Source organism: Schizosaccharomyces japonicus (genome assembly GCF_000149845.2).
Source record: "Schizosaccharomyces japonicus yFS275 unplaced genomic scaffold supercont5.1, whole genome shotgun sequence".
Lineage (NCBI taxonomy): Eukaryota > Fungi > Ascomycota > Schizosaccharomycetes > Schizosaccharomycetales > Schizosaccharomycetaceae > Schizosaccharomyces > Schizosaccharomyces japonicus.
The window spans coordinates 2,133,604-2,159,813 of NW_011627860.1; the positions used below are offsets into that span (position 1 = coordinate 2,133,604).

The window sequence follows — 26,210 nt, forward strand, 5'->3', positions numbered from 1 at the left end:
TATGGCACTCAAGTTAGTCCCATCTGTCCTTTCTTCTCTCAATTGGCATTTTTTATCTGTTTTTTCTCTGTTGCTTCTGTTTCGTTCATCATCCGACACCCCAACGAATACAGCTGTTTGTATTATTTCGTTATTCAGTCATCATTCTCATCATTTAATTATTCCATGAAGATATCTTTAACCGATTTCCCATTCTTCTAGAAGTCAACATAATAGAACATAGCGCACAAGTGAATCTACCTATTCGTACTACGTCTCTGATTTAGTCCATTACCAACAAGATTCGTCACATTATTGTGCGGCTTTTGCGTTGTCGGTTAATGGTATCTTGGTGGTGAGTTTAAAGAGGCCAATCATCCGCCAGGTTGAATTAAAGTTATCGATAACGTACGTAAGCTTAAAGTATTCTACTGTACCCACTGAACTTGCGTAGAACATACACTATATAAACTTTGGCCGTGAGAGTATATACGGAAAAATACGCCAATTCTTAGTAAATGGAACAAGTACGCATAAAAAATGAATATACAGTTGCTAAACATTCATTTAGTCCTTCAGTGATCGCGTTCGGTCTGTTTTGGGAGAAAATTCGTCGACGCCTGCAGAAACCGGAGACGGTTGGTTTTCACGGTTTCGACAGTCATTGCCTTGGGCAGATGGTTACACGGCTGTCCCGACCACGACGAATTCGGATTCTGATGCGTTGTTCAATCGGTCTGACTTTACCTTAAGTCGATGGGAACGTATCTTGCTTTTTGCACTTTGTCTTATTGGAAGTATCACTTGTTACACAGTTGCCTGCTTTATGTTCCCTACACTTGTTCTCCGTCCTCGAAAATTTATTTTGCTCTGGACGTACGGCAGCATTTTATGTGTTTTGGCGTATGTAATTGGTTTTGATATTGAGTTGAAAAAAGCTCTGTCATATCCTCCTCAGTATTCGACCGATTGATATTAACTACTCCAGCTTTGCTATATTGATCGGCTTTAAAGCTCATTTTGTTCAACTGGTTTCTTCTGAACGTCTTCCTACGACTCTCGCTTATTTCTTAACATTGGCATGCACGCTTGTTTCGACGGTAAAGCTTCATTCCACCATTCTCAGCATCGTTTTTGGTGTCATGCATTTGTTGGCCCTTATCGCGTACATTGTCGCCTTCTTTCCCTTTGGAGCGCGCACAGTTTCGCTTGGCTCACGCATTGCCTCTCGTTCTCTTTCCAACTGGCTTCCTTAATTTCTACGCGTGTTCATTGTTTACTACGCGTCGTGTTTTGCATTTCGGCTATTTACTCTTCACTTGACGATAAGCGAAATATCGCTTAAGGAAGGCGTAACATCTCGCTTGTCCAATCTTGCACTATTGCTCGTTCGTTGTTACTGCGCTTTTTAGGGATATTAGTTTACACCCACATTTGCCCGCTACCAGTTCATAGTACGAGCACACAGGCACGCACGTCTGCACGCTACCTTGCAGTTTTTCGGGAAATAAACGCGGATTTGACATAGTCACTTTTGTGGTCAGCGTTCTAGCACGAATCGAGTTTTTAGGTGAAGCAAAACACAGAAGTTGAAATTTAAAAATGACTGAGGAGAAAGAAATTCAAGCACCGTCTACGGTGAATGTGGATATTCAAACTGTGGAGAATGTCACGAAGGATGTAGAGTCCAACGTTGAGAAGGTCTCTGAGAAGCAATCTAGCGAAAAAGATGCTAAGACTGGTGTTTCCACAGCCTCTGAAAACACTATTGAGTCTAAGAACGAGCCAGAAAGTGCTGCAGCAACTACGGCAGTAGATTCTCAAGAAAATAGTGCTGCTTCGTCCGTCAGCGGCTCTGAAACTTCCGAAGCTGTGAAGAATGTCTGGAGACTTCGTCAAGAAAAGATGCAAGGCAAAGGTGCTTCTAGAAACGAATCAAAGCCTCATGGCCAATTGAAGTTGCAAGATCAGAATGTCTGGCCCAGCCCAGATGCTGTTGAGAAGAAGGCCGTCGGCAACGCTACTGACGATGTTCAAAAGCCACTGGCCCCGAAGACGAGTGGAAAGGAGAAATGGGTAGCTATTACTCCTAACATCACTCACACTCCCATTGGTTTCCGTAAGCGCGGTGGCTTCAATCGCCATAACCACGAGTTCGGTCGTCGTGGAGGCTTTAACCGTCGTAAGGGAGGTTCTGATTACCGCCGTAACGGAAACCGTGGAGGTTATGGTTCAAAGCCCAACAACACAGTTGCTGCCACTGAGGCTGCTGGCGATTCTAATGCAACCACAGAGGCCGAGTCCACTAGTGCAGACACTTCTGCCCCTAACGCTACTTCTGCTGAGCCCTCGACTAGCCAAACTAGTGCTGCTGAGACCAACTCAACTTCGCGCACGTCTTCTCCAGCTTCTAACCAGCAGTCCTATCCCCATCACCACCCTGAGGGACGTTACGAAAACCGCCGCGGTGGTTATCGTGGCCGTGGAGGCCCATCACGGTCATCGTTATGGTGGACATGGTCGTCCATATTACGCCCATGTTCCTGCTGGTGCCAACTCTGGATATCCTGTGTATGTTGGTATGCAGAATGTGATGCCTATGATGTATGATCTTCAGGCCTTCTTGATTGCTCAAATCGACTACTACTTCTCTATTGAGAACTTATGCAAAGATATTTACTTGCGTAAGCACATGGATGCTGAAGGTTATGTTCCCTTATTCTTCTTGGCCAACTTTAATCGTTTGAAGAATCTCACTACTGATATCAATGCTATTCGTGCTGCCTGTGTTGCTTCTTCGGTTGTGGAAGTTCAAGCAAATGATGAGTCTCCATACTTAAGCCGGGTCCGTAAGGCTGAATCGTGGAAGAACTGGGTCATGCCCGAATCCATGCGTGAGATTCCAGTTCCTCCTGCTGCTTCCTCTCAGGCTGCATCTTCTTCCGACAAACCCGCTAGTACTGATGAAGCCACTGTCACTGAAGGGGTGCAAAAACTAAAGCTTGAAGCTCCTGTTTTCTCCCCCCAGCAAGGTGTTTCTAATTAGGTGAGCAAATCACCAATCATGTCGATTACACTAAGATGCTGAAGAAAATTACCTTATTCAGAATAAGGCTGTTGTGAACGTTGATTGTTCGTTCACGTCTTCATTCGTCTGAAACTGTGCTCTACACTACAATTATTCCATGTTTAAGCTCCCAAAAAAGGTCCTTGTAGCGGGCTGCGTTGAAGGAGAGTATCCTTCAATTGAGACAGTTTACAGGATCAAAAAGTTTTAGAGAAAAGACTGTGCAGACGATTGGGGTGTTTGTTTGCGCTCTCGATGTCTTTACATATTCACCCGTTTTATCTATAAAAGTGACGAGCACTTCGGCTAGTCCTTTGCATACTACTCCTTAACCAACACACGTATAGAATCTCAGTTGTTGTGCCTCTTGAAGAAAACATTTCTGTTACTAAATAATGAGCGGTAGGAATGGCGAACATATATGCACTTATATTAAGATCGTTTATGTGTCTAATTAAGTTGGGGACAGCAGGGCCTATGATGTCGCCTTTGGCTGCCACATTGCCTATTTATACTGGAAATACAACAGCACAGCGAATCAACAAACAATCTCACTAACACTACTTTGTTCCTTTATGTCGTTGAAAATACTGCTCTCGTCTTATAGCTTCAGTCAAGAAGCTGTCGCATTAGATGTTTTTGGATCACTGAATTAAGTGCCATTCGTGTGTATGCCTTATGTGATGCGATACTCTATGACTCTTTCGTAGACGGTTAATACGAGGATCTGCAAGCTTCTTTGCTCGTTTCATTCCGTCAAAAGCTGTCTTTCCCTCTCCCTCTTTTTTATTACTCGTTTGTACTTAGTACCTATAAAGTTCGTTTTAGAAACAGGTGGTTTTTGGTTCTACATCCAAAGGGCACTTGTTGGTACATCCTTTTTGGTAGATACACTTTCGTAGTTTCATTTTATATACACATACAGAGTATTTACGTCTAATATCGTAATTGATTAGTATTCAAACAGTTCTCTTTTGGGTATCGCAGCCAGGCGAAGGTGGGTCGGTTGTTAATGTATTCATAAGCTCCAATACGGCTGCTTTACATTCTATGGATCTGAAGTACCCTGCGATAAGACAGCAGCCTATTCTGTAGCTGGTTGAGTTGAATTAAATGTAGCCAATTATTTAACAAACATGAGTATGAAATCGAAGCAACAACTGGAAGAGATCAATGCAATAGTCTAAAATTTTCATGCAAGAGACTCTCAAGGCCAAAGTCGTTCTTCACCAATAAACTCGGAGCCGACCCGCAGAAATAGAGATCTTAACAATGCCCTGAGACTTTCTTCAACATGTTCCTTCATTAAAATGTCACAACACGGTTTGAAAAGAAATGCGACTGACGACTGGAAAAGCTCTTTGTTAGCGTTTACCATATTCTTCAAGATCACAGCAAGTACAGATTGCCAGATGGCGTGGTTTCGAGCATGCTTCTCCATTGGAAGCTCAACAAATGTTCGTAATATATCGTGACAGAAAGGGAAAAGTAATTTTTCAATATGCTTTTTTGTTTCTTCATCCATATCTGTCCGTTCCTCGTTTAGAAGACGGAACAAAATTGCGCAGTAAGCCAGAGCTCCTGCAGTCTCTTGTCTAAGAAGATTAGGCAGTTGCTTCATGAAGCCTGCATTTAGTAGAGCTACCCTCAGCTTCTTGTTTTCATTGAAGACATGTGCGAATTTCCAGGAGTCATGGATGCAAGAAGTAACACGCAGTAACTGTTCAACAGGTATATGCTTGAAAACCTTTGGATCATCAAGTAATTCTACAAGAACACTTATTAGCAGCAAATGAAGTACACATTTCCTGGTTGTAGACCGAAACTGCACTTGTATATCTGAGCTAAGACTCGCCCGCGGGTTCACTTCCATTTCACTTGCTGACTTTGAATGCAACTCGGCTGCTTCTAATTCAGCAGGACTCATAACAGAATGGGAAGTAACGTGTGAACCAAGAATGCTCTCTTCATCTAACAGCAAACTAGGTGTTGTATCAGCAAATAGTTTAGCGAAAACATCAATTATCACTCTCCATTCGGATTCAGAAAATTTTGATGCATTGTTAGTGAGTAACTGTTGTAAACAGCTTGTAGCCGCACGTGAGATGGTCGCATAATCTTGACAAATGTGGGTACAGAACAAATGGAAGAAAGCAGAAGTCATGCCATGAAGTTTGTCGAAATGTTTAGTAAAGAGCTCGACGACATTCTTTAAAGCCTCCACCATGGTTGCAGAGTGCCAGGCGCTAAGCTCTTCACTTTCTTGAAGATAAGCATCATTAACTGTGTCCTCAGGGAACTCATCAAAGATTGGGAAAACGTACTTCTTACACACGATTTCCCAAGTGGGTGCAGAAAACGATTCAGAGTCTTCGAATAAAATTCGGAAAAGGCCTTTCAAGGCCTTCGAGCGTACCTCTAAATCTTCAGCAGACATTATAATGTCATAATAAGCGAACATTACAGGGAAGTAATACTTGTCTAAAGCATTGGTTGATGTTGCTTTATCAACTCCATATTCTTTCAAAGATTTATTAAGAACTTGGATTAGCTCAAGACTTTGAAATGAGATTACTTGGAATTTTCCATTCTTGCAAAATTCTGTGAGCGTCACCAAAATATCCACAAAGCATCCTTGAGAAAGCATAACCTCAAAATAGTTATCGTATAAGTGTTTTACAGTTTCAAAAGCCAGCTTAACAAGAGTAAGGGAAGACTGTTTTGCGGCAAACGTGAATACGCCAAATAAAGTCTTCCAACCAGACTTTATTTCTGTGATTTTAGCCTGAATCATTTGACGAACACAGTGAATTACCAATTCCTTCACTTCGAAATTAGCATCGGAGGACATTACGTATTCAAAAGGCTTTAAAAATTCCTTCTGAAAATTAAAATGGGACAGCTCTTCCATGTCAAGAAACTGCATAGACAATTGTCTCAAAGAATCCAAAGCAAACGTAGAAACATGAAGATTTTTGTAACTTGCAACCCTGTTAAAAAAGCTTCCAAGAACGTTCCAGATAGCAGACCACTCAACCCTAATACGTTTCATGTTATAGTATGAAATCTCAACCAGCTTTTGCAAACTGAAAAGTCTCGGTTGATCTGAATCATAAGATGATTCAATCTCCTCCCATGCGACATCACACAAAGCCTTAAAGAAATCAACAATAGCGGTACCCGAGAGAGAAGAGGTCTGCGTAAATATTTTGTCGATTGACTTTACCGTTTCAGAAGAAGAAAGTTCCAAGGAGGCTTCTGATAAGAGCGTGGGGGGATTCTTTGCTATAGATCTAGCATAGTTAGCGGTGCTACCTCTACGTCCAGATGAGGTTGATTTCCGACTAAACGATTTAATTCTAGAGACATCCGGAACGTCATCTTCATTAACACCCACGGTGATTAACTGCATACGCTCAAGCTTGCTAACCATCGTAAGGATATCTGTCCAAGAGCTTCTCAAAAGATTGCCTTCAGTAAGAGCAACAGTTAAAAGAGTTCGAATTGTGTGCACATGACGTTTTTGAAGGGAAGAGAAATCCTCCAAACTAGTAAAATTCAGCAATGTTTTTATAAAAGCATCCCGAATAAGATCTAAATCGAATAAACAGGCAATTCGAATAACAAGCTTGAAGCCTTCAGTGCATATTAACAACTCATTTTCGTACTCAGAAACTTGGAGGGGACTCGATAACGTTGCCAGAATAGGCATCCAAGTTGCCTCTAGCATAGGACTAATGTGTTCAAAATGGCTCGCACTGTAATAAATTTCATAAGAAGAGTCACTTCTTTTTTTCTCGTGCATTACCTTTTTCAGAACAGAAGCAGTCTTTTTAGCTAACTCTTCTGAAGCTTGAATATACGCTTCACGTTGAAGGTCTCGACCAAGTGCCGCAAAAGCCGAAGCAAAGCCCGAAGCAGCAGGTCTTCCAAGCATCAAGGGAGCCAACGCAGCCATCTCCTGCTCATCTTTCATGACAATTTCATTATTTAGAATGTCGTCATAAACAGAGGAGAGGAAAGCTTCGTCAAGATCATTACCATCATTAATTCCTCTATTATTTTTGATGAACTCTTGCTTTGACATGCGATTCTTTACTTGCGGTGAATGCAAGTCCGTGTTTAACATGATGATCGAGTAAGCCAGAATATAAGCAGTGTCGGCAGTCGCAAAAGACTCCTCGTTTTCCTCCATATATCTCTCAGAGAACTTCAACATGAAGCGATCAATTTTTTGACCTTCGCCTGGGAGTCTAAATGCTTGCAGAAAATCGCGCATTGCATCAACAAATCGAACATTATTGAAATTAAACAAGTCGACAAAGGCATGCATCGTTGCAATGTTTGCATCGTCGCCACCTCCCAAATACTCGCCTAAAGCGGCTTTATTGATGCCTTCTGTAGTTTTAAGAAACTGCGCCAATTCTTTCGGTTCAGCCGCATTCACAAAACCATTTTCAGCGAGCAAACGAATTCCAGCTTGTGGCTTGTAATTAAACTTCCAGATACATTCTTGCAAAAGCTTCTTCTTTTGCTTATTGCTTTCAAACTGCATTGGGTCATCATTGCCTGTTGAACTCAAACTTAAGTTACTGCTGTTTAATGCATCCTTTTGTTGTATCGATGCCGACATTGGTGCCGTAGCTTGTTCCGCATAGGATTCAGTTGACATGTCATATGTCGATACCCTCTTCGTAGCTTGCATGCCATTCTCGGCCCAGGAAACAAGCGAGCGTAACGCAAAGACTATACATTCTAAAGCTTTAAGTTTCAGTTGATTATCACTGTATGTTGTGAGTTGAGCGATATCAGCACTCAAAGCAACTGAATTTGTATTTAAGAAAGGTGTGACCGTGGGAGCCTCATAGTTTAGAACAGCCTCTATTTCATCATCATTCATCGAACTCACGTCGTGTGTGGCATAAGTAGCTATTTTGGAAATTGAACCTAGAATCTGTTCAAAAAGATTATTTGGACAGTTACCATCACAGTCATAATTGAGATAAAGCTCCACTAAGACACGGGCATCAGAACAAATCCGCTGGAAAATTAATAGAGTGTAGTACTTTTGATTATAGGAAGTGTTTCGCATTTCCAAAATAGGCAAGTAGACTTCATGAAGAAAAACTTCTATTTCCTTTATAAAAAATGTGCGCAAAGAGGATAAAACCACCCAGAAAATATTAATGCAGACTTTGAACACTTGAGGAATAGGGCTGACAGCGTTTTTGGAAAGTGCCAGACACAGGTATTGACGGGTCGCGGAAAGGAATGAAAGGTTTTTTAAAGAGGGAACGTCAGTAAACACGATGGACTGATTCGAAAAGAGGGTAATATGCTTGCTGAGAATGTGATAAAGAAGGTATAAGCTGATTAACTTCGATCGCATTGACTGTGATCGAACATCCACGGCTTTGTCAAGGGAAGCATGTTTGACCGACAAACGAGACATAGACCGCGTTACCAAAAAGGCATCCTGCAACAATAGAGAAGAAAGGTCAGAGCTTGTGGCAGATTGCGATGGTGATGGGGTAACCTCGTTCACAGGGACTGGCTTCACTTTTGCCATGGTATCTAGGGACACTTCCGTACTTGATCCATTACTTACGACCATGTTTGCAATGTCGCTCTCAGCATCCACAACGTCTCTGTGCGCGAGTTCTGCACGCTCAAAAACCGCATCGATGATTTGAAAAAGAGACGCTTGAGCCACTGACTGCACCGAGTCATCATCACCAACAAGAAAAATGTTGTACACCTTTCGAATCGTATTCAACAAAGCAGATCCATGTAAATAACACACTGGCCGCTCGCACATGGCAAGCGCGGTAAGAGCCTTGACGACGTTAAGCTGAAGAGCCCCATCAACTACATCGTTGTGGATACAGTCGCAAACTAATCCGACAACAATGTCTATCAGTTTCTTCTGCTTCAACACGCGATCCATTGTGTCGTTCTCATTGGGGGTAGGCCGGAAATACGCACTGCCTGCGAGTTTTGCTATCGTGTCAAGAGAGAGCAGCAAAACAGAGTCTTGACTCATAAGAAAAGCAGTTTGAAGCATTTCTACCACTTGGATTTTGTCCACTGATTTAGGAGGCGTGAAAGAAGCTTTAACATTTTTGAGGATGTGCATCAAATCTCCGTTTTTTTGGCAAGCTCGAATACTGAGTAGCTGATCAACATAGTTTTTTATAACGGAAATTGACTGTTTCTCCAAAACCTCTTCTCCCGCTGCTTTCCGAGCTGCGTCTGAACTCAAACTGTCCGCCGGCAGTGCGGACTTTGGATCACTCAATTGAGACTTCGTTTCAGCACGTTGTCGTTCCTGGCCTTCCTCCTGTACTGCTTCTTGTGGCTGTGACATTTCGCCTTGATCATTTCCGGCCGTAGTCTGAGAAATTGACGACGAGTCCTCGTTTCTTTCGTGAACAATTTTCTCAAGTTCCTTGGACTTGAGTGGCAACGTACTCTGTGAATTGTCGGCTGTGTTCATCTCAACTTTCTCCTGCTGATGTATCCGAGAACCTTCATCAGCCGAATTGTGATCCGAAACGTTTCTACTGGCTAGTTCTTTCGAGTTTTCCTGCATTTTTATAAAGGAGAAGTTTGTATATTTACAAACTCCCCAACTTTCTCTATTATGGGAATTGCAAACGTCTACTGCGTGTGTACAAGCCCTCGTATGTGAGTCCTACTCAAGTACACTCTTCACCACCATGAGGCGTGTTTTGGTGGAGGTGGACTGGACGGATGCAGCCCGCTCCGTTACGAGGTATCGCGGATAGCATGGTTAACGGGAAATATGCAATTGGAATTGGAATATGCTGTTACGGTAGTTATTGTACTAAGAAATTGAAGTGGGATGTTAGGAAATTGTGAGAGCGGACGGGATCCTTATGAGATAGGTGAAGAAACCCGATGAGTAGTATGAGAGTAATTTTGTTATATCCCTTAGTTTGCGAATTTATAAATATGTTATGTACGTTTAAGGGTTCAAGTATTGATATCAAAAAGTCGTTTTATTAGTCCTACTCCTGCGCTGTTTCCTCGCCGTCTAAATCCATGTTGATTCTTTTCGAGAGTATCCGTGCCCCGTATTAAGAAAGAGTCTCAAATTGGCCATTCAAAAAGTCCACGAACAGGTCCTTAAGCTTCGTCGTATCATAGACTTGCTGACGATTCAGATGGACAAACTGTCTTCGAAAACGCTGCAATAAGGGTAATGAAACTGGGACATTGGGCATTTCAATCTTCTTTGAGCAATTAGGGACAGGTACCTCCGATAAGTTGTCGCCGTTCGCATTATTAAACACAAGCATAGTCACCTCTTGCGTTACTTTGTCCAATTCATGCAAGTAGTCGACCTCGGCGGGAGGCTTGATTACTGTTGCCTGGTTGGGTTTCACATTTTTATTGAGAACAAGAACGGACCACATCTGATCAAATGGAGGTGTAGGATCATCGTGCAGGACAGTGAATAGTGGGGAATCCCAGCGAACCATAGCATTCGGCTCTTCATACCGAAAAATAAGGCCTTCAAATACATCGTCTGGGTATGGGTTCTCTGAACCGTCATTCCATGTTTTAGCAAGATCCGTTGGAACGGCAACATGCATAACACAGTGTGGGGTATACATTGACTTGGCTTCACAGAATAGTTGGTAACGATAACCCTTGATGTAGTTCAGAGAATCGCAAATTACAAATGTTTCTTTTGACAAGGAACGTTCCACCGCACTGTACAACGCTGCTCTAGCTGTTTTCTCTTTTCGAGAGTCTATTAAAAGATTAGTAAATTGAGCTTGATGCCGAATATTGAAGGGAAAACAACTCACCTCTATACGTCTCCTTTTCAATACCAAGGCTCTCATCATCAATGTGAATAACCTTATATGAACCAGTTCCGTCTAAATTCTTCTCAATTCGTTTTTGAAACTCTTCTGCAAGTTGCTTAGAACGCAGTGTCTTTCCCGAACTGGGGAATCCAGAGACGATGATCAGAGGCATTCTGTAGTCAAAAAGAATGTCTTAGAACGTGTTTTTGTAGACAGCACTTCAAATCGTCGATACTGCTGTTCGTGTTTAGACAGAATATGGCAATTTTACTGTCCGTTCAGTACTCACGTGAACGTTAAAATTTTAAGGTTTCGGCTTTGTCGCTTAAGTGCGACAACCGACAATTGCAGGAATTAAAGGGAGGTCCGGCACAAAAAGGGCTTTTATCATTCACTAGTACTTAGATTTTATGAATTTTGATATCGTAGACAACTGTTTTGTTAGTCTTTGTGTTGTTTCTATAGACTTACCATCTTCAGCACGTTTTAAGTCGTACTTAATACCGTCAAAACGGCGACGAAGGGAGTCGTTTTTGAGTGTAAGAGACTGGAAGGCTGTATGAACGGCGGTGATAGTTTCCAAAACTTTATAGGCAAGTTCTGTTTTACCATGAATAACGGAAGTGACAGAAACTCTCGACTTGAATGAAAAACATTAGTAAAGCACATGTAGTAGAGCGTTAAGCTTACAAGTTCGGAGCAAAACGAAACTAAGGAATGGAGGTAATCCTCAATGGCGACGTGGAAGGATGCATCGTTCGGATAAACAGGAACTGAAAAGTCAGCAGAAATAATAAAAAGTGTAACGAGGACGAGACTTTACCATCAAAATAGTTTCCGACTTGCTCCAAAGTAAGAATGGAATAAGGAGCTGAAGGCGAGTCGGTCACAAGGCCAGACCAAGATGCAGACAGAAGACAAGTAATGGCTTTTTGAAGAGCAAAAGACCACGTGTCATGATACTTGTAAAAGGAGTACTTTGAGGTTTTTTCAGAAAGCTCTTTCACAACATTTTTGATATCTAAGAGTTTCGTGTTCAATGTTTCCAGTTCCAATTGCGTAGCTGTTTCAGTAAGAACATTAGCCTATATTTAATCAATGGATATCATAGGATTTGCGGCAAATACTTACGTTCTGTAACGCTTGCTCTGTAAAGAGAGAAGATTTTCGTTTTTTCATTCAGACGATCAACAATTTCTGAGATTTCCTATTAAACAAGTTAGTCATAAAAGCACAAAACCACCCTTACATCACGAATAGAAGCCTGCTGAGCTAGTTGTTGCTCGAGTTTTTCAAAAATTGACATGTCCATCTCGCTGCAATGTTTTTTATGTTTTGTGTTGAGGAAGGTAAACCAGGCGATGAGTTGAAACAATATTGCAAAAAACAAAGTCAAACGTGAGTTCGTGGATACAATCATGCCAAAAACCCATTCATGATCTTTAAAAACTGCTCCCATATCACCATTAACACTTAGTAGACTGACATTGTGAAATTGATTTAAAACATATTGTTATGCCTAAAATCTAAACTAAAAAAGACAAGAACTAGAATTTACAGTACCGATATTAACATTTCAGTGCATTGTTTCAAAAGGACAAGCCGCTACCTTCACACATTCGTCTGAAGGTACCAGAACCATTGTGATACAAATCAGCTGGCCGGCCATATTCAACTAAACATCCGTTTTCCATAACCATGACCTTGTCATAGTCAACAATTGTTTTTAACCGGTGGGCAATACAGAGCATTGTGGCATTACCAAAGGCATGACGCAAAGTTTTTTGAATTTGCTGATCGGTAGCATCGTCAACTGAGGCAGTGCATTCGTCTAAAATAATAATCTTCGAGCGGCGTACAATTGCACGGGCAAGAGCAATAATTTGCTTCTCTCCTTGCGAGAAGTTTGCACCCTCCGAAGCAACGGGGGTATCCAAGGAAACGACGCGTTTTACACCATTTTCGTCAATTGATGTCGTTAGCTCACTTACTCCACTTGTTTTCAAAGCTTCATTCAATATAGCATCATCGAGTTCATTGAAGGGGTCTAAATTGCTCCGAATGGTACCGGAAAACAAAATGGGCTCCTGCGGAATAAAACTGATGCGTTGTCTTAATGCGTCGAGGTTAATGGTCTCGATATCACGACCGTTAATTAGAATTGTACCACTTGATCTTAATGTAAATCGAAGTAAAGAAAGACCCAACGTACTTTTTCCGCTTCCGGTACGACCAACAATGGCTACCTTTTCGCCAGACTGCACGTGGAGATTTAGATTGTGAATAACATCCGGTGAATTTTCCATGTATCGCACACAGAGATTCTTAAACTCAATGTCACCTTCTGAAGGCCAAGTAACTGGTACGACACCATCAGCGGCAGGTTTAGGTTCCTGAGGCAAATCACAGTATTCCTTCGCACGCTGGTAACTGTTAAGCTCAGCTTGCAAATTATTGCTTACTCGAACGAATGTAATCACAACTAAGCTGAATGTGACAGCCTGATTAAGAGAGAAACCAACAAGACCTGGGTCAACATTACGACGAGCAAGCGCAATAAAACCTGCAATGAAACCAACGATGCCACTAATTCCTTCCGTACGAATTGCAACCCATCGATTGAGATTATAAGATGTACTCTCAATACGAATTAGGTTATCCAAGAGCTTCGAGCTCTTACGGGAATACAGATGTTGCCTTTCAAATGCTCTAATCACGGGCAATCCAGATATAGTTTCACCTAAAAGACTGAATATAGGAGAAGTATATACGGACATCAAGCGTTTGATGCTCACTTGGGCTCTTGAATAGATAGTACCAATGATGTAGCTTGCTATACAAACAATTGTGGTAGGAAGCAAGAAAACTGGCATAACAGACGAAACGGTGAATATGCTTCCAAAGATTGTCACAAAGCATTCAGCCGTGTACTGTAACCACAAAGGAAGAGTCGTATCCAAAGCACGCATGTCGCGAGAGAATCGGTTAATAATTCGTCCGACTGGAGTCTTGTCAAACCAGGAGCTGTATGTACCAAACACGCTGTTCACCATATAATTGTGCACATGCTTAGCTGCTCGCCATGTTCCGCGATTATAAGCTAAACCGCGGAAAATGTCGACCAAAAAGTACAACAATACTAATAATCCATATATTCCCAAGTAAAAACCATTGCTTCTGGACCCGGAGAGTGTATTATTTGTCCAAAATGCGACCCACAGGTTCGTGAAGATAGACATCATTCCGGTTGTGACGATGAATAAGAGCACAAGAGCAACATAAGCCGAACTACCGAACGACAATATATACTCAAACAACAGCTTCATTGATACAGAGCCGGTAGCCCGTTGCTCCTCCTCCACTAGTTTTCCTGAACCAGTCTCACCTTGACTGTTTTCATCTCCTGTTTCTTCATCCAGGGAATCGTTTACCTTTTCAGGTTCCGCGACTTCTGCCAGCTTAAGTAAAGGCGACGAAAAGTCTTCCAAAGGAAAAACAGACCCGTTCTTTGTCGTTAAAATTAATGAAGCAATAGATTTGGTCAAGTGTAAATTATGAGTTACCAAAATAACAGTTCGATCCTTCATAAGTGGTCCTTTAAAGCAGTTCTCAAAAATCCAGTTAGAAGTGGACACATCCAAAGCAGAAAACACATCGTCAATAAGGAGAACATCGGAAGGCGCATACACAGCACGAGCAAGAGAGATACGCTGCTTTTGTCCACCAGAAAGTGTAACACCCTTTTCTCCTATTTCCGTCATGTCACCGGCAGCAAAAGTAGCGAAATCAGGTTCCAAACCACAAGCCTTGACGACTTCATTATACTTTTGCTCGTCCAATTCGTGTCCGAATAAGATATTTTCTCTAACAGTGTCATTTCGCAGCCATGTAACCTGTGGAACATACGAAACACCGTTTAACCGGGGAAGAGAGTATGATCCCGATATAAGATTCAGTTCTCCCAGTAAAGCACTGAGAATAGATGACTTTCCAGCACCTGTGGGGCCCACGATTAACGTGACCCTTCCTTTTGGAAACGTAACACTAAGATCTTTGAGCATGAATTCCTCTTTTGAAGGATTTGGAGACCAAGCGAAAGTGGCATTTTTAAAACCGACTTCGTCATCGTCAGCATCAAACTTTGAAGTTGGAGCAACTTCGTTGTTATCATGAAGAAAGTCTTCCACACGGTCGATTGAAACAAAAATTTGGATAATTTCCCGCAAAATGTATGCACACCATGCAAATTGGTTTCGAATAACTGAAAAAAGACCAATCGAAGTAAACGCGATAGACGGCGTCAAATCCCGACCCATGAGTTTTGTGAAGACGATAAAAGTAATGAACATACTGAACAAAGGCAACGATTCAATAAGAACGTGCAATGAAAGGTCAACCACCATTACTCGCCATAATCGGGAAAGCTCAACGGAGCGCTTTCGATTGATACGCTGCACCATGGGAGCCTCCCAGCCAAAGTACTTGGTAATACGAATGCTTTGTAAGAGCTCAGAAGTCAGTTCAATACGTGAATCCGCTGCTGCGTTAGCGCGCTGGGTGAGTTTTGCGACTAAACGACTAAGGGCGATAGGCAAGATAGTAGTGACAATGGAAAAGAATAAACCCACGTATGCACTCCAACCGAGGAGCTTTTGCAGAGCGTAAACTGCCACACCGATTTCCAAAGGAGCACGGACAGCAACGTGAAACAGCTCGCGCATCTCAAAAATATCTTCAATATCAGTAGAAATAAGATTGTTCACACGTCCAATTTTTGAATCAGCACCCGCCTTGCGCACAAAACGGAAACGCAAAACTTTCAAGAGTAGTTCTTGTACAAGTGCTGTATGACAACGAACGAGAAATCGTGTAGACAAGAACAGATAGTTTTGAAAGGCCAAGGAAGAGACATATGGAGCGACAAGCAGCATTAGAATCCAAAGATAGGGACTTAAAAACTCCTTTGAATCACCCTCCAAGTATCGCAGCAAGTGATTCATTGCAATTAAGCTAAAGAATTGGGCAAAACTGACGAATACGCTGACAGCCATGATGCCAAGAAATTGCCAACGGAACATTGAAACAATGGTCTTGAAGAGTGAAGGCCGCGAAAACCGCTGAAAGCGCGAATGCCAGTATACATTTTCATCGTAATCAGGAAGTGGAGGCATATCCTCCAGCTCGAGTTCGTGTTTCATTGAGCGGCCAACAAGCTTGTTCAGAAAACCGTACGTGAACTGAAAATCAAGCATGCTGCAGACTTGTTCATCTGAAGCCTGAGAATCACCACCCGGATTCATGGGATACCAAACCCGAGGACTAATGCATGTGATCCAATGCGACAGACCAAGCGAGAAAACGTACACCCACACAAGTTTCGGCATCACCGACAAAGGAGGGTGCTGTAGGTAACAAAAGGGACGAATGAAAAGATCGACGGTCATAATTAGCAGTAATAAATTTAAGTAGACACCGCCGTGATACAACGAAGGACGTGCATGTGGCCAGCACAAGCGTAATGTGAACAAGCCAAAAACATGAAGATGAAGCAGGACAAATAGGATCCAGAATGGAAGGAAAGCAAGCTTTTGAGTCACACCAGGCAACGTAGGTATAACAAGTGAACATCCCAAATTGAAAGTACTTAAGAAGAAGAGCACAATAGCGTACACTTTCCGAAGGCCGTTAAACTCAGCAGGGACCATAAGCTTTTTCAAGAAAGTGTTTCTAAGCAACTTCCATGCAAAAAAGGCATACAACGAAGCAATTCCAAAGACGGAGAGAATAATATGCCAACGTGCAATAGGAGAGTCAATTGGATTTGTACCATTGGTGGCCGAACTGTTTGAATTATTTAACGAAAGAGGCTCATTATTGGATAGAAAAGAACGAAATACATCAATTTTTGTCGTAAAGAAACTGGGATTTCCACGGATCCAAGAAAACCATGGGGACAGATCCATTCTTCGAGCGAAGACCACACGAGCGTGTCAAGTTTTTTCTACTAAGTTGAGGAAACAAGCTGCAAAATACAAACACAAATGGAAACAGATTACCAAGCTTTGAAATACGCTAGCAGAACATGTAAGAGACCTTTAAAACACGGTAATGAGAACTTTGACGTGAAAACGCAAAATTCGTCGAATCACTAGACGGTTCGACCAAATGGCTCAAAAAACCGAAAATTCTACCTGTTAACAAGAAAAGTACACAATTTTCTAGACAATACAAAGTAAAACGTTGTACACAACCAACTTAATCAGAAATTGTCAATAAAGACCAATATAACTGTACAAGACAAGTTGGTCCAAGCTAGCATAAAGTTGCAACGTGAAAGTCTATATAGAGCTTGCTTCGTCATGACGTAATCTATTCCCAGTGAGTAGATCGACGCGATTCTTATCACCGAAACGCGAGCTCGTGGTTTACACGGAATCTGGATTGGAAGACCGAATTACGATGAAATAGCAGTTCATAGAGATATATGTTTAGAATTGGTATGAAAAGAGAAGGAAAAATTACGCGACAAAGAAGAGACTGCAAGAATCCGTAACTGAGAATTAAACACCATACACGTTTTGCTGCAGCAGTAACTTTAACAAAATAAAGTTTTTACGTAAGCCAATGAGAAACGTTCGTGAATTCAACATAGTTTCCTGAAAATAGGATACCGTTGTGTGAGATAATCTGTATGTTTCCAAAAACAGAAAGATACAGCAATTAAAGAAAAGCGCGATTGTTACGGAAAAACTTATATAGTAACGTCTTTTTAAATAAACAAGTTCGTATAAATGCTAACATGCAGATAGTGGGCCCCGCCACGAGCATGTATCTCATTGGCGGAAGCCCGAACTTAAACCAGCTACGTGCATTCCACGTGGAAGCCCATGTGCCGGCCACGTGGGATATCTAGCGAACCGTAGTGTGGCGTACCGAGAATGTGAGAGAGCTGGGTAAATTTGGGACAAGTCTCGTGCCCATCTGCCATGGACAGTGAAGCTTTAAATGCAACAGATGAAGGATTTAACGAAATTGGAACAGAATATGAACGAGAAACAGGAATTAAACTAAATGATTTAACGACAGAGCAAAAATTTGGTAGGAATTTCTAAGTAATTGGACCAGAATGCTAATTCCGTTTATCGTCAAAGATATCATTCAGCAATTGTTCTCTGAACTGCCCACTAGCAAGCTTTCACAGCTTTATGAAAAGCTAGGAAGTCTATTGCACAAAGATTTTCTTGAGGTTCGTTAAGAAATCCTATTGTTTTTATCGCATTTTCTCCAGACAAATGGTGTCGGTGCCATTGGCTGCTTTAATATTGCATATTATTCTTCAATTCAATACAGCAACTAACGGAAAACTAGGTTTTGCCTGTTGAAATTTGTTTCCATGTGTTCCGGCTGCTGGGTGGCCGAGACTTGGTGAATTGTGCTCGGGTTTCCAGAAGTTGGAAACAGTACGTGGATGACCCGACGCTATGGAAGTGGTTGTTTGAACGGAATGGCTGGACGCTCAATCGAAGCGTTGTCTCAGAATTCGAGGAATGGATTCGTATTCGGTTCTCCTTAAATTCTAGCAACTCAAAAAGCAACTTGGATGAGACATTATACAGTACCTATATGGGCCCCCGGGGTACTCATTTTGCACCTTGTCATTGCTATGTCCGTGCAGATGGAAGCATCTGTTTAAATTGGAAGTATTTATACCAACAACGGTTACTTCTTCAAAGAAATTGGACAAATGGAAATTATGTACTTACACGGATAGTGTGCTCGAACAGACTACACATGGACAGTGTGTACTGTGTTCAATTTGACGACCACTTTCTTTTCACAGGGTCGCGCGACAAAACAATCCGGGTATGGGAGCTCCAGGCTCGGCGATTGCTGTATGTACTCGCAGGACATACCGGAAGTGTTCTCTGTTTACAATTTGACAAAAAACGGAACCTGTTGGTTTCTGGTTCCTCAGACACGACTATCATTGTTTGGGACCTGGCCACTCTAAAGCCCTTGCAAACATTCCGTGGCCATACAGACAATGTATTGGGTCTCGTGTTTCAAGATGACTACATTATTTCTTGTTCAAAAGACCACACAATTCGAGTCTGGCAGTACGGAGCTGCTGATGAAAATGCATGTTTATATGTGCTTCGTGGGCATCTGGCTGCTGTCAATTCTGTCCAGTTTAACTCCAAAACACATATGATCGTGAGCGCCAGTGGTGATCATACAATTCGCATCTGGAACGTAAAAACAGGTCAATGCCTTGGTGTGCTACACGGACATAGACGAGGCATTGCCTGTGTTCATTACGATGGAAAAAATATTATATCAGGCTCTTCAGACCTAACCGTTCGCATTTTCGATGGAAAAACTGGCCTCTTACTTCGTTCATTAGAGGGACACTCGGAACTTGTCCGGACATTGCAATGCGATATTGAAAAGGTTGTCACTGGAAGTTATGACGGAACCATAAAAATATGGGATCGAAATTCCGGATCACTTTTGTGCGACTTAGGCAACAAACACGGAAGCCGCATTTTCAACTTACAGTTCGACCACAAAAGGCTAATTAGCTGCAGTCAAGACAGCCAAATACTCATTTGGGACTTTGACTTAGGCGTTGATGGGACGTTTTTTTAATGGTTTTCTAATGTTTTTGTTTTTGTCTTTTTTTTTTCATATCTGCTGCTTTGACTATTAAGGTTCTTTAGTTCTTTTCTTTTTTTTTTTCAAATTGTTTCTCAGTAAAGCATCCTTTCCTTATCTTTATTATTTATAATCATAATTTCATGTTCCAAAAGATTCCTTTCCTCCCGCGCCTTCAGAGTGCTACTGCATTTCTCTTAGCCCATCGAGACATAATACCTTCTTGTCTTCGTATAGTAACACCGTTTCACCAAACAGAATTCTATTTAAACAAATGTCAACACGTTAAATTGTGTTTTATTTATTTATTCTTTTAGAAACTCTTTCTCGTATATTCAGGTTGGGAGGAATTGTCTTGCTTTGTATACAAAAAATTTCCTTTTTTTAAACCTCGGCGCTTGTGGACTCTATGAAACTACTCGGTGCTACTTTCTCAATACGGTCCTTACAATATGTGTTCGTTATTTCTTCCTTATGCGCAATACTTGCAGTAATCCTTCGGCCACTGGTTTATACTAGTAAAGAAGATAACATTTATACTACATATCTACCTCCCAAAAAAGAACTTACCAAAGCTGGTACACATCGGGAAAATGCTACCTTAGTTGTGTTGTGTAGGAATGATGACCTTGAAGATGTACTAAGTTCTATGCAGAGTTTGGAGGATCGATTTAACAAACGATACCATTACCCTTGGCTGTTTCTTAACGAAGTACCTTTTACCAACGCGTTTAAAAATGCGACGGGTCGCATGACGGACAGTAAAATAGAATTCGTTACGTTAGCACCCGAAGAATGGGAGCTTCCAACTTCGATTGATCTGACACAACTGGCTCACACGCTCCGAGTTATGACAGAAAATCAAGTTATTTATGGTGGCTCTTTAAGCTACCGCTTAATGTGCCGCTTTAATTCGGGATTCTTTTTCAGAGTACCAAAACTGCTACAGTACGATTATTACTGGAGGGTAGAACCAGGCATCAAGTTTCATTGTGATCTCGACTAGTAAGTCATTCGTGTTGCAAAGGCGCGTGCAATAATCATCTGTTACTAACCATTGTTTTCATTAGTGATCCGTTCACCTTTATGCGTGAACACGACAAAATGTATGGATTTGTGATTGCTATTCGAGAATTTCCTAATACAATTCCTACCTTATGGCATCATACACACGAGTTCTTTCGCAAAAACCCTGAACTCCTTGCGAGGGACAACTCGCTTCCTTTTATTGAAGACTACGGCATGGGACTGGATGGAATGTACAATCTTTGCCATTTTTGGAGCAACTTTGAGATTGCGAATTTGAATTTTTTTCGAAGTGATGCTTATATGAAATATTTTAACTATCTTGACAGTCAAAAAGGGTTCTTTTATGAACGTTGGGGAGATGCACCAGTCCATTCGTTGGCTGCCGCTCTCATGCTAAACAAGTCACAGCTTCATTATTTTGAAGATATGGGTTACTTTCATCCGCCATGGTAAGTTCCGGAAAGCTGGATGATAAAAGAGGTATCGGAACGAAATACTAATGCATTACTTGCTTTTTAGGTCGCATTGCCCCCTAGATGAAGAATCACACACTTCTGGGCGCTGCTTATGTAACCGGGATCGGTCATTTGCAAATAATCCTTATTCCTGCTTCGAACAATGGCACCGTAACATGCAAATATAAATAGCTTTAATAAAACAAGTGCTCCGCAACAAGAGCACATCATTGTCGCTTGGATTGGGCTTGGAACTGATCCGCTAATGTATATATTTCCTCGAAGAAACGTTTCACAGTATGATTATTCTCATCCTGAACACCGAGGCCTAGTATATAACAGGGAACTTGTAGAGTCTTGCAAAGCATAGAGGAAACCCAAGTTGTTACACTCGTTCTACCGTTTAAAGTCTCATGAATAACGGAAAGCAGTCGATCCTTCAAAGGAATAAATACATAGTCTCGGAAAGCCAACAATGCTTTCCGGCGCACGTTAAGCCTCGTTTTGTTGAGTGAGCAAAACTCCCGAACCTCGTATGAGAGTGTGCTATTTTCGTGTGGATCAAGCAACTGGCTTTGAATAGGAAGGAAAATAGCTTCTAAAAATGGTGAAACATGAGTTGTAAAGAATAGCCAGGATTCCATAAACCGTGCGTAAAATACACTATCGGTTTCGGATGAAAGCGTGGCCGCAAGCACATAGGCTCCCTTCTGAAAAAGCTCCTCAATTTCTTCAATAAAAGTACCGAGGTTGCTTTCCTGAATACAGTTGCGAATGTGTACCACGACGATGCCATTCAAATCTTCGATAGGGACGTGAAGTTCTTCACCTTTGTATACACTGAGTACTTGCGTCTCGATACAAGACCAACTTTCGTCAAAGTTGACAAACGTCGTTAAGCCTTTGGAATCAATGGACGCACGCGTTTTCCCAAGTTTGATAGCAGAAGGACCGATGGGTACTACACTGCTTGCCTTAGGAGTTGAAAGTTTGGGAATTGATGGGCCAAACAGGCCAATGTTCTCCTTTCCGCGCGTACGCAGGAAACTGCGAGAAGTCGATATTGACTTGTGCAGAGAGGGTATTTCGAGAGAAAGGAGATCCTTATTTTTACGAAATCGGAGGTGATGCGGAGAGGAGGGACTACTGAAAGATGCACAGTAATCTCCTTTAACGTGTGATCCCTGTGAATTCGCATGCGCGAGCTTACTAAAGGTCGATGAGAGTAATTTTGGTTTGTGAATAGATAATTCATCGAATGCTTGTTTCAGACCACCGTGATTCAGTCGACTGCTGAAGGGCATGTGTCCATTGAAAGAGAGGGAACGCTGATGCATAGCGTGTTTTCCCGCTCGATCTGCTCTCGAACGGGCCTTGACAGTTTTGGGTCTGTAGAGACTAAACCGTTCAAAGCGAGCATTAGAGCCTATGACTCCATCGCTATTAAGGGCATCTGGTCTGTTATTGTTTTTTGGTGTAGTTGGGGTTTCACGGAGCTCTTCTCGATCCTCATCGTTCTCATTCTTGGTATGAATGACCGAAACGCAAGTAGTGGTCGATGCACTAGAAACAGAGGACACCGAGCTTACACGACGATGGAAGGTCATAATGAACTCCAAGTGATCGTCATTCCTTGTAACAAACTTAAAGCTTTAAGGGGTGAGTTCTTCAAATACTATTGATACAAGTAAAATTGAATAATTTGCAATTGTTTCGCCCGAAAAACGTTTCCAAGTCAATAGAACACAGCAACTGTAATCCGAGAGGTGAAGAACAAGCGTCCCAACCTAATTCACCTAAACGTGTTGAATGGGTGGTCGTAGCTGTGTTAGGTTGGTTTGCCATAGAAGACTTGTTAAGTTATACAAGGGTCCGAGGGTTGAGCTCGGATGGTGGAGTCGGTAATGAGCAAGCTTGATGGCAATTGCAATAACAAGAATAATCTGGTAAACTAGATGACATTCTGTAGATTCACCAGCCCGTAAAAATGGACTGAATGCATTGACTAAAGAAAAAAATACGTTTACATGATAGTACTCGCAAACTTAGACTTAAAACATGTCTAAAATGCGACTACTCGATTCTTAAACCGTATTAAAATAACACACTGACGAATTTACAGAATGCTTTATAACAATTCGCCTTAACGGCAAGTCTAGTTGTATTCAAAAAAAAAATTTTAAAAGTTCAATTCGCCGAGTCAACTGTCGACATAGAAGAACGATGCGTATGAAGACGAATACAAGCATGTTCACCACGGCAACCGTTGAAGACATGACACATTAGTCGCCGCACGCTGGTGATATCGATGCTCTTGTTTGCGTAGGAAGAAAAGGAAAAAAAAAACTTTCTAATCTCGGTAACATTCTCTCAAAAACGTTAGGAGACGCAATGTTACTGGCCGTATAAACAAACGAAAGAGTTAAAGAGTAGGCCAATTAGGTACAAGGATTAGACAGACACAACTTTGACTTACTTAGCCAAGGCCTCGAGAGAGTCCTCCATAATGTCCAAACCATCAGCAATGACAGAGCTTGGAGTGTTCAGAGCAGGGAGGACACGAGTGTTGTTGTTACCACCAGGCAACAGCAAGAGACCTCTCTCACGGGCAAAGTCGATGAATTTAGTGGGTGCGTCATGGAATTGCAAACCCATGAGCAAACCACGACCAGCATAACCGCGAATGATGCTGGGGAACTTCTCCTTAAAGGAGTCAAAACGGGCGGTGAGGGCCTTGTGTTGAGTACGGACGTTGTTCAAAATCTCAGAGCTTCCAATTTTGTCGACACAGTACGAACCAACACGACAAGCAACGGGGTTACCACCAAAAGTACTTCCGTGATCACCAAACTTAATGGTCTTGGCGATGTCGTCCGAGACAATAGTTACACCGATGGGCAAACCGTTAGCCAAAGGCTTGGCGAGGGTAACAATATCAGGACTGGCAAAATCCTTGACATAAGAGTGAGCCCAAAGATCACCAGTACGGCCCAAACCACACTGGACCTCATCGTAAATCAACATGACATTATGTTTGTCACAGGCCTTGCGAACAGCAGCGAGAAACTCGGCCTCGGCAGGGCAAATACCACCCTCACCTTGAACGGGCTCAACAATGACAGCTGCGGTGTTCTCGTCAATGACACCCAAAGACGAAGCGTCGTTGAACTTTGCTTGCTTGCAGCCAGGTAGCAGAGGCTTGAAAGCCTCGCGGTACTTGGGGTTTGCGGTAATACTCAAAGCACCCATTGTCCGGCCATGGAAAGAGTTGTTGAAGAAGACAATCTCGTTCTTTTGAGGACCAAAGTTAGTGTAGGCGTATTTACGAGCAAACTTGATGGCAGTCTCATTTGCCTCAGCACCACTGTTTACGAAAAAGACCTTGGAGGGCATCTTAATGTTGCTGTTTTCCGACAGCGACTGATTCAGCTTGGCAGCCAACTCAATGGCGGGTTCATTATAAAACAAGTTACTGGCGTGAACAACTTTGGTCAGCTGGTCAGCAGCCAACTTTTGCACATTCTCTTCGGCATGTCCCAGAGCATTGACGGCAACGCCAGAAGTAAAGTCAATGTACTTGTTTCCATCCACATCCCACAAGAAAGAGCCTTTTCCGTGAGAAACTGCGACAGGATAACGAGCGTAAACGGCCAAAATATTTTCGGCCTCCTTTTCCATCACCGCGGCGGCCTTAGAACGAGCAGCATTTACGCGAGTAGTCTAAGAGTATGTTAGCAAAAAGAGCTCCAAGACTTCCGCAAGGAAGCAAACAGACACCATTTCATGCTGCAAAGCACGAAATTGTAAAAAACTAAAAATAGCAACAAACGAAACGTTTTTCTCGCTTGTGTTGCTCCAAGTGCGCTATACTTACACTAAGGCAGCGTTGAAAGCAGCGAATGGAGCCTGTTTTGGGGAGAGAAGCCAAGTTCTTAACGGAGAGCATGTTTAGGTATGCAAGGTGTGTGCGTGTGTGTCTGTCTGTAGTTGTAGCAGCACTACTTCGAGGGACTTTTATTCACCTTCGGCTATCAGTTCAACATGCTTATTTTAACGATATTAATCAAGCTCATCAACCAAGCCCTGTTGATAGACAGCGAAAAACCGTGGAGAATCTAACCGCTGATGATAAAGTTTTAGTGGGTTAATACGTTATCGTAGACAGCACCACCAATCCGGCCACCGTTCATTGATGAAGATACCCTGTGGGCAAAGTCGGCTGGGGTAGATTTTAGATCAAATGCGGCATCTGTTGTACCCCGAACGTGTATTAGCGAGTTGAGCGATACTTGTTTCCCAAACATCCCCGTCACAACCATGCGTTGATCAGGAGAAGTAGTCGGCATCATACCTTTATTCAGTGGATCATCAGGATTTGGTGCGAGAAATAGGAACTGCAATCCAACAAACACGGAATTGAGGTTGAGGACCGGGTTCCATTCCTGTCGCAGAATGTTCAGACAAACATTGCCACTCGTATCAATGTTCGGGTGATAGATCTTCCCACGCGTTAACAACGGAAACCGATGAAAAACATAAAACGTTGTCCGCTCGTCGTCCACCTGTGCGTCTAGAGCAGTGATGACGAGGAGGATAAACTATCACACACGTACCTTGTTGAGACACTTCACTTTAGGAGGTTCGTGAGGATAGTTTGCTCCGATCTTCACCGAGAATTTGAAAACACCTCCCTTGTAAAAACCTGATAGCGTCAAACTGTTAAATATATGAACAAGTATGTGCCGAACAAGCTACACACCTTCGTCCGGAGCAATGTACAAAACCAAGTCGCTCAAATCTGCAGGGTTTGGCCACTCGGCCTTCATGGTACTCGGCAATTCCAGTTCTGTGACATCTACATAGCTTTTGTTAGAGCCAAAAAGCCGTAAATCGAGATTTAGATTCGGACAAAAGAACCTTTTTGAATACGGATTTGAGAAGCATTTACACCGCCGCTCAGCCGTTCTTTTTCGGCCATCTTCTTCTTTAATTCCCATATTTTACGCATGATCAATTGTTTCCGATATGTGCTTTGGCTAAGAGTGTTATGACCAACGGTGATCGTTTTGGTGTTGCACGCGACGCGTTTTGCATTAAAGTCGGGTATGTCGTCATTCGGGACTGCGGCATACATGCATGTGAAAAAATGGCTGAAAGAACGTGCAAGTCCGATACAAAAGTTGAGTA

The 26,210-nt window shown here is 42.2% G+C and overlaps 11 protein-coding genes across 11 annotated transcripts; 4 read left to right on the forward strand and 7 right to left on the reverse strand.

Moving 5' to 3' along the window:
- Positions 1–497: 497 nt before the first annotated feature.
- On the forward strand, positions 498–1,235 carry SJAG_01027 (hypothetical protein; the record flags this gene model as incomplete). The annotated part of the gene is made up of 3 exons (XM_002172261.1): positions 498–506; positions 551–882; positions 968–1,235. 3 exons carry the CDS (start codon positions 498–500, stop codon positions 1,233–1,235), a joined length of 609 nt encoding a protein of 202 aa, XP_002172297.1.
- A 346-nt stretch (positions 1,236–1,581) lies between these two features.
- Positions 1,582–3,025, forward strand: SJAG_01026 (RNA-binding protein; the record flags this gene model as incomplete). The annotated part of the gene is made up of 2 exons (XM_002172260.1): positions 1,582–2,449; positions 2,652–3,025. The coding sequence occupies 2 exons, from the start codon at positions 1,582–1,584 to the stop codon at positions 3,023–3,025; spliced, it is 1,242 nt and encodes a 413-aa protein (XP_002172296.1).
- Positions 3,026–3,859: 834 nt separating this feature from the next.
- On the reverse strand, positions 3,860–9,797 carry SJAG_01025 (SNARE sec72). The gene has a single exon (XM_002172259.2). It carries the CDS (start codon positions 9,636–9,638, stop codon positions 4,254–4,256), a length of 5,385 nt encoding a protein of 1,794 aa, XP_002172295.1. The 5' UTR covers positions 9,639–9,797; the 3' UTR covers positions 3,860–4,253.
- Positions 9,798–9,842: 45 nt separating this feature from the next.
- Positions 9,843–11,153, reverse strand: SJAG_01024 (elongator complex associated protein Kti2). Its single transcript, XM_002172258.2, has 2 exons — positions 10,885–11,153; positions 9,843–10,826 (listed from the first exon to the last, which is right to left on the reverse strand). Exons 1-2 carry the CDS (start codon positions 11,054–11,056, stop codon positions 10,147–10,149), a joined length of 852 nt encoding a protein of 283 aa, XP_002172294.1. The 5' UTR covers positions 11,057–11,153; the 3' UTR covers positions 9,843–10,146.
- On the reverse strand, positions 11,087–12,209 carry SJAG_05214 (translin). Its single transcript, XM_002172257.2, has 6 exons — positions 12,134–12,209; positions 12,016–12,091; positions 11,708–11,947; positions 11,575–11,657; positions 11,356–11,524; positions 11,087–11,317 (listed from the first exon to the last, which is right to left on the reverse strand). Exons 1-6 carry the CDS (start codon positions 12,194–12,196, stop codon positions 11,286–11,288), a joined length of 663 nt encoding a protein of 220 aa, XP_002172293.1. The 5' UTR covers positions 12,197–12,209; the 3' UTR covers positions 11,087–11,285.
- A 100-nt stretch (positions 12,210–12,309) lies between these two features.
- SJAG_05213 (ATP-binding cassette transporter abc1) lies at positions 12,310–17,159 on the reverse strand. The gene has a single exon (XM_002172256.2). The coding sequence runs from the start codon at positions 16,845–16,847 to the stop codon at positions 12,474–12,476; it is 4,374 nt and encodes a 1,457-aa protein (XP_002172292.1). The 5' UTR covers positions 16,848–17,159; the 3' UTR covers positions 12,310–12,473.
- A 696-nt stretch (positions 17,160–17,855) lies between these two features.
- On the forward strand, positions 17,856–19,661 carry SJAG_01022 (F-box protein Pof11). Its single transcript, XM_002172255.2, has 3 exons — positions 17,856–17,982; positions 18,036–18,130; positions 18,253–19,661. The coding sequence occupies exons 1-3, from the start codon at positions 17,871–17,873 to the stop codon at positions 19,531–19,533; spliced, it is 1,488 nt and encodes a 495-aa protein (XP_002172291.1). The 5' UTR covers positions 17,856–17,870; the 3' UTR covers positions 19,534–19,661.
- On the forward strand, positions 19,595–26,101 carry SJAG_01021 (alpha-1,2-mannosyltransferase). Its single transcript, XM_002172254.2, has 3 exons — positions 19,595–20,544; positions 20,610–21,017; positions 21,088–26,101. Exons 1-3 carry the CDS (start codon positions 19,949–19,951, stop codon positions 21,209–21,211), a joined length of 1,128 nt encoding a protein of 375 aa, XP_002172290.1. The 5' UTR covers positions 19,595–19,948; the 3' UTR covers positions 21,212–26,101.
- Positions 20,061–22,937, reverse strand: SJAG_01020 (TORC2 subunit Bit61). Its single transcript, XM_002172253.2, has one exon. It carries the CDS (start codon positions 22,628–22,630, stop codon positions 21,251–21,253), a length of 1,380 nt encoding a protein of 459 aa, XP_002172289.1. The 5' UTR covers positions 22,631–22,937; the 3' UTR covers positions 20,061–21,250.
- On the reverse strand, positions 22,873–24,984 carry SJAG_01019 (acetylornithine aminotransferase). The gene is made up of 2 exons (XM_002172252.2): positions 24,898–24,984; positions 22,873–24,743 (listed from the first exon to the last, which is right to left on the reverse strand). Exons 1-2 carry the CDS (start codon positions 24,967–24,969, stop codon positions 23,496–23,498), a joined length of 1,320 nt encoding a protein of 439 aa, XP_002172288.1. The 5' UTR covers positions 24,970–24,984; the 3' UTR covers positions 22,873–23,495.
- Positions 25,160–26,031, reverse strand: SJAG_01018 (NEDD8-conjugating enzyme Ubc12; the record flags this gene model as incomplete). The annotated part of the gene is made up of 5 exons (XM_002172251.1): positions 25,160–25,272; positions 25,375–25,522; positions 25,637–25,725; positions 25,783–25,878; positions 25,941–26,031. 5 exons carry the CDS (start codon positions 26,029–26,031, stop codon positions 25,160–25,162), a joined length of 537 nt encoding a protein of 178 aa, XP_002172287.1.
- Positions 26,102–26,210: the final 109 nt, after the last annotated feature.